Source organism: Misgurnus anguillicaudatus, chromosome 6, assembly GCF_027580225.2.
Source record: "Misgurnus anguillicaudatus chromosome 6, ASM2758022v2, whole genome shotgun sequence".
Taxonomy (NCBI): domain Eukaryota; kingdom Metazoa; phylum Chordata; class Actinopteri; order Cypriniformes; family Cobitidae; genus Misgurnus; species Misgurnus anguillicaudatus.
Genome location: NC_073342.2, coordinates 21,858,234 through 21,871,161, shown reverse-complemented (window position 1 = coordinate 21,871,161; position 12,928 = coordinate 21,858,234). Strand labels below are relative to the sequence as shown.

Here is a 12,928-nt window from a genome sequence, read left to right as displayed (position 1 = left end):
ATATAATTGTAGGTTACTTTCAGAGGCGGACACTACTTGAGTATTTTAAGTACATTTTCCAAGCATCTGTGCTTTTTTAGAGTGTTTGTCTTGGGGAAAAAAATTACTTTACTAAAAAATTTTCACTACATTCTAAAGTAGAATCATACTGTGTATTCCTTTTATATTGCATAATAAAATTGATTTAATACCTAATTACATAAAATGTGTACTTTTACTTTTCTTGAATTAAAGTACTTTTTACTTGAGTAAAAGTAAAAAAACCTAGATGTTTAATGTACTTAAATATTAAATATAAACCAAAAACTTCAAATTATGAAATGTAGTGGAGTATAAAATATGATAATATGCTTTGGAATGTGTGTTTTCCAAAGAAAAACACTGATAAAATATGAATACTTAAAATTATACTTTTATGTAGAAAGTAAAATTACTCGCCTCTGGTTACTTTATGTAGCCTACTTGTTTGTACGTCCGTTAAATGACGTCAAATTCACATTTCCTGGTGTACGCGCAAGCTTAAATTTTAATTTTTTTTTTTAAATACTAATTGTGATATTGTAATAGCTTTAAAAAACGTACAACTTTTTTTTATGTAAAAAATACAATGCTGAGGTGAATTCAGAGATTTGTTTCTATTTGCTCTGACCAGCAGGAGGCAGCAGAGTATTTCATACAGTGAATTCAAGGCCATCGTAGAGTACATTTGAGTTATGTATGATTATAAAGAATTAAGATAAAACATGAGAGAAATAAGAGACGGTAAACCATTCTAATAAGACTGTAGATATAATTTAAATACAGGTTATTGTAAAGAAATACAAACAAAGTTACAAGTGAAAATGAATATATCACATAACTTACACATGCACTTTTTCCTAACTAAATTTGCCAATCTGTATGATAGCCTAATATATAACTTATTATCAAATCATATTTATACACAAATGAATCCTCCCTCATATTATCACCTATTTCAGAGCCGGAAAACTGTCCTGCCCCAGAGCAGCTCTTTTAAAACTGGGCAGAACCACATGAGAACAAGGACTAAGGGGTCTTTTCTGTGCTTTTCCAGACCCTTGCGATCCATCAGCCTCATTTTCTTCCTCTGTTAGAGATCTTATCTCAACCGGAGGCTGGTAGCCCAGCTCGAGCGGGTCTAGTGGTTCTTTGGACAGAAGAATGCAAATAGAAGGAACAGTTCTGTGTATCGTCATCTGAACCTGACTGCTCTCCTGGCTCTCCCACAATTCAGTTACTTTCTTGTATTGGAGCTTTGACACCTGGTGCAAGCCCCGCACTTTACGTTTCATGATCTCCGCACAGGTGATGGTTTTGGTCATGGCCCGTCCCATTCCGCTAAACAGAACCTGGGATGTCGCAGCCTCGCCTCCATCCCCTTGCAATCGAGACAAGGCGAAGCTCAAAAGGTTTCGGATCTTGCTTCCCTCCTTCACCCGCATTTCCAGCACCCCAGATCCCAGTCCTGGGATTGGACATGGGCTTGGTTCTCCAGTGGAACAGATCTTCCTAAATCCACTTTGTTGGGGTTTGTTAGTAGATCCGGTAGGGTGTGTGGCATTCAGTTCGGAGTGTTGGACACAAGAGATAGATTGAGGTTGTGTATTATCATGAAAAAGCTTTGTGTTTGGGGCAAACATACTGACAGGTTGCCTTCTAGCTTTGCAAAGATGAAAAATTGGGTACCAGTTTAAGATGCCTCCCTGAATACTCTAGCAGTCACCAACAATTGGCAAAGGGGTTACAACCCATTATGTTTTCTTTCAAAGTCCAATCTCCAATTATGTCCTTGTGTCCAACCCTCTGAACAAAACGATAAGATGTCAAGCACTTCATACTCCGTGGCCGCTGGCAGGATGAAAAAAATCTGTTCTCTAAAGCGTGCAAATTCATCAAAGGCGAAAGTGCTGAGAATCAGCTATTTTTCACACTCGCCGCCTTTGAAGCATATTTCAGTCTCCATAAGAGGAAAGCTGTAACCACACAAAGCCAAATGATGATGAATTCAAACACGGCACTTTCTTTAAAGACAAACAAGCTAATTTCATGCATCAATGCATTATTTAAACTTTTGATGCATGATATTAAGCTATAACATTTCTAAAATGTAAAATTTAACAAGATAAACAAGAAAGAAAGCATTCATCAGAACTTTAAAGTTAAGGAAAAGCATTCCCAGTGACAATTTATCTGTTTGGTTGACCGACCTCTCAATACGCCTCTAGCGAAGGGTGAAGTTATTCATTTGGCATCCGATTTCTCCCTACATATAGTCGTAGCCCAAGACCTTCCTTATATTTACTCTTAAGTGGTGAATGTCACACTCCAAAATGTACTGAAGAGGCAGTCTGGTATTGAGGGACATTGAGAGGGAGGGGTGTGGGATGGGACCTCTTAAAGGAACATTCACAGTTTTTTCATGCCTAGACTAGTCGATCTATAAAATGACATCCTGGCAAATGCTTTACTGTATTCCCCTTTAAATGTTCAGTGTTAATGAAGTCCTGTCAGTCAATGTGTGTCTGAGGCTGATAAACATGCGTGACTGATTAAAACTGAGGGTGTAAAAACAGATTCTTCCAAGCCTGACAGCATAATAAAGCAATGATCTTGACTTTTGCGATTTTTCAATGTGGATTTGGGAGGGGTTGCATATAAAATCTGTATGATACATGTTTAAAAACGCACACAAACCTATGTATGTAAATGTAGGTTATAAAACTCACACGTACCGTGCAAGAATTTAAAACATAATGTCCGAGATGCCTATGTTGTTAGTTCTATTTCAGCATCTTCTCCCACTGTGGCTGTTGTGTGCTCTCGATCTATTAAAGCCCCGAGGCCATGATTTCAATCAGAGAAGAGGGCCACACAGTTCTGCTTGATGAAATACACAGTCTGTATCCTGAAGGGGAGCATCCAACATTCTGGAGACCCGGTTGACAGAAAGCAGAGCAAGCTGTTTGTCCTATGATATGATACATGAATGCGATTAGAAGCGCAATTTAACATCCCATTAAAGTCACTTTGAAATCAGGTCTGTTTTTCAGAATAATTTTTTTTCAGAATCAAGTTTTTTCTTAATGATTTTTATACAATGTCAAAAAAGGTCCCTAGTTGTCACTGAGGTGGTACCCTTTCAAAAGTTACACAATTTTTAAAGTTCATATTAGTACATCAAATGTACCAAAAGTATACATATCTCTACCTAAATGGCCCCAGTGACAGCTAGGGACCATTTTTTCTGACCGTGTATGTAACCGGTCTTCATTTTTTAAAATTCAATTTTATTTATATAGCGCTTTTCACAATTAGTAATTGTTTCAAAGCAGCTTCACATTAATAGAAGCAGGGGAAAATCAAAAGACAACAAAAGTAGCAAAATACAGCAGCTATGAATAAACTTTACAAGCGAGTGTATTAATAACGCAACAGAAGAGGGTGCTAAGTTAAGCCAACGTCGGCTGACTCCCCAGGGTTGAAAAACCCCTAGGAGAAAAACCTCCCGACTTTTTAAGCCTAGGAGGAAAAAAGTCCTAGGAGGAAAAAACCCTTGGGAGATATATATATATACTGTATATAGACTGTTTACAGATGTACACGGATAAGGAAATTAAACGGGTTCCGCCGGTGGTCGTTGCTCAGGCATCGGCTGGGCATCACGTTGAAGGACGGCCAGGAGATCAGTGGTGTGTTAACCTCCACGGCAGCCGGAACTTGGTCTGTTTGTCTCAATGTCTTTGGGATTGGGGACGAAACAGGGAGAGAAACAAAATCCTATTAGCGTAGGGGCTGTTCGCATGTGATGGAAGTGTCACACAGTGTTGTGGTTTAAAATCTGCTCGGTTCCAGACAGGCTAGCTATTGCGGCATTAGTATATTACCCAGACGAGTTATGTAAATGCTTTGTTCCGTACAGGCTAACTCTTGCGAGATAAGTACATTTACTAGACAAATTATGTGAATGCTTTGTTTAGATTTCTTAAGTTTAGATTTAAAGTGTCTTTGACAGGTAATGAGTGAGACTCAAAATGGAGAGCGCTTCAGCATCGGAGTCAGGTGCTTTAACAAGGAACAAGGCAATGACACTTACTGTCTGTTGCTAGAGCATCTCTTGAGGTCTGGGAGAGAGGCTTACATACTGCACAGCTCTCATTTACTAGATGGCCTCTGTTACATGTTAGTCTCAGCCTCAGACGTCCCGCCCACGGATGCATATGGAACACTTTTCTGGAAACACTTCAGCAGATTTTGAAGTCATTCTCTGATTGGTTAAATAATAAAGGATTTCCGGAAGATGTGTGTGTCGCTATCTTTTATGTCTGTCGGAAACAACACAAAGCCGTATGATCATATGCTTCGTCAAGATCGAATAAACGTTGCATGTTTAAAAGTATGCAAGATATTTTAACGTTTTTGCCACTGTTGTTATGAACTTTATAAACGTTTGTGATTGATGCTTGCACACTAGTCTGTTATCGTAGCAACATCTCCAAGCCCCTAAACATGTGATTGGATGCTTTACATGTCTTCTTGGACATTCAAAGTTGCCGTGGTTCCCAGACTTTCAGTAGGAAGGATCAATGATTTTTATGTCATCATTCTGCACTTCAGCTTCTAATTAGGTCCTGTCCCAAATTACGCACTTCATGTGGACTTTCGGTCTCGTAGCCTTAAATTGCGCATGCTCGCTTAGTCTACGAGTCCGTAGGGTGTCCCATCTATCATTTTTGTGCTCCGAAGTGTGCTCATCAGCGCATGATGCTTTTTCCGGCTAAGCCCGAACTGCTGCAGGCTCCACACACTTTACTATGGAAAGAAATCAGACTCAATATTATTAACAAATACATGCACAGTTATCTGTGAACTGGATTCATGTTACAAATGTATTTACTATCCACGAACAAATGTCTTTAGATTTGAATATGTGAAATTCAGAATTTGAATGAACGTGTATCGATTTGTACAAATGTACAAATACACATGTTTTATTGTGTATTCAAATATCATAATTCGCGCGTGCAAAAAGGGAGATGTGCATTTGTGGATCAGGTGACACGCGTGCATTAATCCCGTTCTGTTCATTTGTATATTGAGACTTTCATTTCGCTGTTTAAAGCATTTTATGAGCCAAATACAAACAACTATCAATGAATGAACTAAAATATGTCTTTGATTTTGTGTCTGCGAATTTTAATATTTACGTGAATGTGCATCGATTTGTACAAACAGAGACATATTTGTGAATTCAGTTGGCATATTTCGTATCAGGCACGTGCACACATAGACATCAAAGGGGGCTTGAGCACCTGCCCTTTTTATTCCTGGAGAGAAAGTTTTCTGGGGTGCTTTAAAAAAAAAAGATCTTTATTCATATAACAACTGATGTCTGTCTGTTTCTTGTGTTTTTTACTTGTTGCTTATTTAATTTAACATGAATTTATTCAGAAATCATTTAAATGAGATTTAAACTCTTATATAAAGAAAAATAGCGCTATTTGTGGCACACAAACGGTTAACAGATGAGTCCCGCCTCCAAAATTCAAATCGCTAATATGATTGGCTTTACCTTTCCTTAGTTCCGCCTCTCTAACTTACTTCGCGTTATGATTGGTCTGTCTACACTCGTGCTGCATCATTGAACGAGACGCGATCATGTGCATGATCATGCAGCAGGCAGCTACCGGTAAGTGTGTGAGGAAGAAAGCATTCTTATATTAACAGTTTTATGCACAAAATATGGGACACGTTGTTACACATAACGATTCAGGGACATTGTTTTCCATGGCAATCCCATATTAACCTGAAGAGTTGCAAACTTGTAACAGTGTAGTGTATGTAGTTTAAACAGACTGCTCATACAATAATAAAGTACAAACAATAATATAATTGCTAACTGCAGTAGTAAGCTTTTTTTGTTTGCATTTTGTGTAATGTCTGTTAGTGCTGGAGTAGATTGGGAAGAAATCTGATGGTTAAGTATTTTACTTGCCCAGTCTGAATTTTCACTGACATCACAAAAAAGTAAAATATAAAATACAAATAAAATAGGCCTAATCTATATTTGCTGTTTCTGACATGTGTAACCCTAATAAATATGAAACTTAAGATTAAAGGTGCCATAGGATGTGTTGTCATAATATGTTAAATTGTTCTTACATAGAAGGTATGTTGCTTTATTAAGTGCAAAAATTATCCAGAAACGTTTTACATGTCTATTTACAACCCTAGAATTTGTCATTTTAATTAAATGGTCTATTTTTGCCCTATTTGAAAGGGTCATGAATAATAATGTTGAGCTCTGCTCTGATTGCTCTGCTCTGAGGCTCATGCCAGAAGCTTACATTAGTAAACAGACCTTATATTTTGAGCCCTTATCAGACAAAAATACATTTTGAGTAACAACTAATCAGCTAAACGCTAGCATATGATATAGCATTTATTGGCATGTAGCGCTAACTCAGCAGTCACAACTTTGTTTTTAGCATTTTAACAAATTTGTAATTAATATGTAATTTAATGTTTTCAAAACATGCACATTGTGTAATGGCTTCCTTTCCTGCTCTATAAACCTAGACTACTAAGGAGACCATGGTGTCTGTGTGAACAACTGATTATTTTGTAGACATCTTTTGAAAATTAAACAATTGCGTGAGTTTGAGGAAGATAAAATTAATTAACTTTTTTAATATGTTTTAAAAAGGAAGTCAGAATTGCATTAATATATATTCTTTTTGTTTAAAAAAAAGAAAAAAATATACATAATTATGAGAAGTGCCCTTTATTTCACTTGAGCCCCGGCCCCTCAAAATGTCTGTGCACGTCCCTGTTTCGTATCATTATTTCACAATTTGTGCACGCAAAAAAGAGGATGCGCATTTGTGGATCAGGCGACGCGCGTGCATTAATCCTGTTCTGTTCATACGAGTTTTGAGACTTAAGTTGCGTGGTTTGCATTGAAAGATCCACGAGCACAGATGTGCTATGAAAACAGTCACCACTAGGTGTCAGTCTAACAGGGTTTCACACATGGCGGTGAATTCTGTTTTCTGTGTTTCCCCTGGTCTGGTGTTTTTATAGCATTACGTTTATTATCTATATATATTAAATGTTTTAATGGCTTGGCTACTGAGATGTGTTTGTGTGTGCATGTATGTAATGTATCTTTATTGTCCTTTAATGGTAAGTCAATTATTTTTACAGTATAATTCACTTCATTTTAAAAAGTAATACTTTCATGTATTAAACTATACCATTTATTAAATATTTCATAATTTTCCTATTTTCTATTATTTCTTTTTACCTTATATATATAGCCTACGTGTTTGTTCTACAATTATTGTGTTACATGCATAAAAATTAATATGCCCCAGCCTGTTTATATATAAATAACACTTCACGTCATGGGTTTGTGCTGTATTTGTTGGGAGTGTCCACATAATAATTATTAAAACAGTTTTATTAAAACAGGTTATAAATAATACCAAAATAGAAAACTGGGGAAAGTATGAAATATTTAATAAACTGTATTATATAATACGTTAAATTATGATTATTTTTTATGTATAAACCATTCAAATCTTTAGTCTTTATAAATATATAAAAACATACCGTGATAAAAACGCTACACTAAAGGGAAGGGAACAGACTTTGACAGAACACCAGAAATCAGTTGCTTTGCTTAGGACCGATGCTGTTATCCCCAACACCAAACAATGTATAATCTGATATAGGAGTCTAAATTTAATTAAGATCCTAAATCAGATTATACGTTATTTAAGGTTATGTGAATAATAGCCTATATTTAAGCACTTATAGAATATTGTATTAACAAAGTACTTATACACACTTTGAAGTGCTGAACTGCTGATCGGTTCATAAATTATGAACGAAAACATGATTTATAAACGTACATAATTAGTATGATATAAATTGTAAAAAGTCTGTTGCCTGTTGTTAAAAGCGCACCTCAGGCTTCGTCTTTGGGTCGTCAGAGGGATTACTCGCCCGAATATTAACATTTACTAAATTTCCCATCGGCCCGTACCTGAGACTGATTGCGCGCATCGCCTGTTCTTCATTTGGTGGACTTTATTTATTTCATTTAGATCTTCATTTAGATCTCACCAAACCTGTTCGGTGCGAAGTCTTGCTTTGCCATAGGTGCTGAGCGTTTCTTTGCCTATCTTTACTTGGATTTATATATCCCGACTGTTTATTGGATTAGTATAATCTAATAAAAATGTAATGTACTGTCACCCAGATCAGGAAAGGCAGTAAGGATCCTGATCTGAGTGACAGTACATTACACACACGGTAACGTTTTTTTATTAAGCTCCTAAATCAAATTACTGATTAAATTACAAATAATGTCACTGAACTAGTTTTGTAGCGGTGTCGGACTTTCCCTTGCGGTGATTTTGCGTGGCGCTGTATGCAATTTTACGGCCTTTATTTACTAAAAATATAATTTAAATCCAGAACAACGAGGTACACTAGAAGTTGGGTGCTATGCCTTAACCCTTATGAGAAGAAACATCATCAACACAAGCTACTACAGCTACATTTAAACAAAAATACATAAATAAATTAAAGAACATGGTCTAGGCTTGTTAAGTGCAAATTTTCAGAGCATCGGTATACAGAACACTGCGCTGTAAATGTACAAAACGAATGCAATACACAAGCACTGTATATTAAATTAGGCCATTTTCAATAATATATTAGTATTCTCATGAAATGCGTACAAATAACATGCAGTTTGATTATCGTGCAATACATAGGCTACATAAAATTACAATTTTGAGTGAATATGTTACGCAAGTCCTTCCTGTTCCCTTATGGCTCATCTATTCGTGTTTTTTAATAATTGGTTTCTCATTTGTTTTTTACCATTGTCTCTTGGGTTTGGGGTTAGAGTAAGTTTTTGTAAAATAAAATGATATCCAAACCCAATCGGCAATGGTTTAAAAAACAGACAAAAAAACAACGACACCAAACGATGCGCCATTTAAGTGAACGGGAAGGACCAGCATATGCACGCAAAATTGGAATTTGGCGTAGGCCATGCATTGCACGACAATCACACTGACTGCCATTCATACGCATTTGATGATAATAGGTTGATTAGATAAATTAATGTTTATCTATAAAGTATGAAAACGAATGAATCAGTATTTTGGCTAAATTAAGATGGATCATTTCAAGATCATTTTCAGTCATTTAGATTTTGTCATCATTTCAGAACAAGCTTATTCTATCTATAACAACTTACATTATATCATGTGTGTTTCTTGAATATATGTTGAAAATATATATAAAAAAGTACAAAATAAAATCGTTCAGCTCATGGGGAGTGAACAAAAAGACGTTAAAGTCTCTCCGCAAGGACGTGCTGAAACTGTCGAGTCGACAGATGATCATCATGCTTAAAATGTTTCACCCAGAAATTAATAATGAAAACTTGAATATCTATTTATGGACGATGTGACTGTGATGACCCCGGCAGTTCAGGGAACACAGTGGATCCTGAGTGCACTGGAGAAGATGGCGACATGGGCACGGATGCAATTTAAACCAGAGACATCCAGGAGCCTTAGTATCCACAAAGGAAAGTTGACCAGAAACACCTTCAGAATCCAAGGCTCAGAGATCCCAGCAATCCAAGACCAAGGAATTCGATGCCTTGGGAAAAACTATGACTACTCCCTGAAGGATACCAGCAACCTCAAAGACACCAAAGTCCAACTAAACATCTGGCTTAAGGCAATTGACACCAGCCAGTTGTTGGGGAGGTTCAAGGTATGGTGCTTTCAGTACGGGATTATACCCAGACTGCAGTGGCCCTTCCTGCTTTATGACTTTCCTATGACACAAGTGGAAGCAATGGAGAGGATGTGCAGCAAGTTTGTGCGGAAATGGCTGGGTGTTCCCCCTTCCTTCAGCTCAGTAAACCTATACAGCAAGACCTCCAAACTCTGTTTGCCTGTTTCATCAGTAGCTGAAGAATATAAGGTCACCAAGGCAAGAGCAGTCAGCACTCTACTTTTGTCCAAGGATAGGAAAGTCCAGCACGCTGGCAAGTTCATCAAGTGCGGCAGGAAATGGAAGCCCCAAGAAGTGGTGTCAGAAGCTGAAGCACACTGGAGACATCAGGAGATTGTCGGAGTGGTCTGCCAGGGCCGCATGGGACTTGGACACTACAGTACTAAGAGGTGGAGCAAGGCCAACACCAAAGGCAAGAGAGAGCTTGTGGTGCAGAGGGTCCGAGAAGCAGAAGAAGAACACCGCCGTGTGAAAGCGGTAGGGCTGGCCTCGCAAGGGCAGTGGATGCAGTGGGATCAGGCTCTTGAGCGATCACTGTCCTGGAAAGAGCTCTGGGAAATCGACCAAGGCAAGCTGGCTTTCTTGCTACGTGCTGTAGCTGACCTCTTGCCAACCCCAAGTAATTTAAAGATCTGGGGCAAGGAAGAAGATCCATCGTGCAAGAACTGTGGAGCAGGGCTTTGCACGCTGAATCATATCTTGACGGCATGCCCCAAATCATTGGGAGACGGCCGATACAGGTGGAGACATGACAAGGTCCTGACAGAAGTCGCCAAATGGGTGGATCTGCAAAGGGTCAAAGCCAACAGCAACCTGGCATCACAGTCTCCAGAATTTATTGATTTCCAGCATGAAGGCAACCATACTCCCACGGTAAAGGCAACTGCCAAACACCCGCCATCCATTCTACAGCGTGCTTCTGACTGGGAGATGCAAGTGGACCTGGGGAGCAGGTTGGTCTTTCCACAAGACATTGCAGTGACCTCACTCCGTCCGGATCTGGTCCTGATTTCCAGGAATATCAAGACCATCTTCGTAGCGGAACTCACGGTGCCGTGGGAGGACAGGCTAGCTATCTCACATCAACTTAAGAAGGACAAGTACCAGGACTTGATTGATGAGGCTTTTACCAAAGGTTGGCACGCTAACATGTTTCCCATCGAAGTCGGCTGTCGCGGTTTCCCAACAACATCTTTGCGCTATTTCCTGCAGAAAGTTGGCCTGGATCCAAGACATCTGAAAAAAGCCACTAGGGAGATAGCCTTAGCAGCCGAGACAAGCTCAAGATGGCTGTGGCTGAAGAGAGCCCAGAGTTGGAACCCCTCTGCAGGCAAAGGCTAAGAGCTCTTTGCTGCCCCACTCAGGTGAAGCGTACAGGCTAAGGGGCGAAACGCTAGTGAACCTGAGACACCTGCTGATGATGCAGAGGGTTTCCAACAATGTGGACGCTCCACTTCTCATCGTGGAACGATATTCCATATCCAAGTAGCTCTTGCAATTCCTGCTTGTAGCAAAGCATCATTGATGTTTATCTCACCTCTAAATGCCCAGGTAAGAGTCAAGTGTTCAGTCAGTTCACTATAAAGAAAAAAGCCAACGACACTGGCTGCAGCTTCCTCATCCACGGGCGGATGTTGCAGATACACAAAGAAAAAACTATAAAGGTTTAAATGCTGGTAAAAAAACATCAATTATATTATGGCATTTTATATTTGTTTTGATCAGTTAAAGTTATTTTAATCTTTAATACTGCATCTGCAGACAATCTGCAGACGACGCTATCATTCTATTATCTCAGTTTCACTTTCTCACGCATTCACTGTAGCCAGGCCCGGATTAACACAGTGAAGTGCCCCCCCCCCAATATATTTTATTTATTTATTTATTATTTTAAACTATAGGGCTCCAGACTAACGTTTTTGTTATTAGGAGCAATGTAGCCCCTGACTGAAAATTTTAGGAGCGCTAGCAGAAAATTTAGGGCACACCTTAAATAAGCCTACAATGCAATATTTTGACATTTTCCCCAAAATAACTGCATTACTGAAAAATACTAAATAGACTTAACTATGCAGTTGCTGCACATGTCATCATTATGCACAATTAATGAAACTTTCAGAATAGGAAGTTATGAATCAAAGATTCATACAACCCCCTTAACTAGGCATAAGATAGGCTACATATAGGCTACAATAAGTTATATCTAGATATCATACTTTAATGAGATGAGTGGCAGGGCAGCAGTTTACATGCTTGTATCCTTTACACGGTTCTCATCTTTTATCTAGTTTTCCTTGGGCACTGATGTAGACCTTTATTCTCGTCTATAATGTTTTTAGTGTTAATGTAGGCTAAAAGTTGTCCGGCTCTCTTTATCTCTCATCGCTGTAATGTTTAACAGGCGCGGTTCTGAGTGCGATGTGTTAACTTTACCAGGGCTGCGTAGATCCATCGGTAAAATCAACCGAGCGCATGGTGACATAAAACGATATACGCGATTACGCGTCATGCAATTGAGCGGTTAAAACCCGATCGTGCATTCCGTAGTGCCCGCACATGCTCGAGTACTTGTAAAAACGTTTTGGCCGCAGTCTGGAGACCTTGGTGACCCCCTATTGCCTGGGGCACTCGCCCAATATTGACAATCCAGCCCTGGCTGTAGCCTGTGATTTAACGAAATGACCTCTTACCAATTTATTTGGCCTTCTTTATACATGTATGATGTGAAAAACAAGAAGGTCATAGCTAGTTTCATTAATTCAATGTAAAAAGCGCCGTGGTTGCATTCATGCGGTTGGCTTGTCAGTGCGGTAATACAGGATTGCGTTAATTAGTAGGTCCTAAGCAACTGATTTCAGGTGTTCTGTCAAAGTCTGTTCCCTTCCCTTTAGTGTAGCGTTTTTATCACGGTATGTTTTTATATATTTATAAAGACTAAAGATTTGAATGGTTTATACTAAAAAAAAACCCAATAATTTAATGTATTCTATAATACAGTTTATTAAATATTTCATATTTTCCCCAGTTTTCTATTGTGGTATTTTTATAACCTGTTTTAATAAAATTGTTTTAATAATTATTA

At 38.4% G+C, this 12,928-nt stretch overlaps 1 protein-coding gene across 1 annotated transcript; it reads right to left on the bottom strand.

The window, feature by feature from the left end:
- Positions 1 to 776: 776 nt before the first annotated feature.
- Positions 777 to 2,087, bottom strand: rpp25a (ribonuclease P/MRP subunit p25, a). Its single transcript, XM_055193137.2, has one exon. The coding sequence runs from the start codon at positions 1,659 to 1,661 to the stop codon at positions 972 to 974; it is 690 nt and encodes a 229-aa protein (XP_055049112.2). The 5' UTR covers positions 1,662 to 2,087; the 3' UTR covers positions 777 to 971.
- Positions 2,088 to 12,928: the final 10,841 nt, after the last annotated feature.

Excerpts from the sequence above, each read along its gene's own strand:
- rpp25a (XM_055193137.2), bottom strand. The coding sequence starts at position 1,661 with ATGTTTGCCCCAAACACAAAGCTTTTTCATGATAATACACAACCTCAA.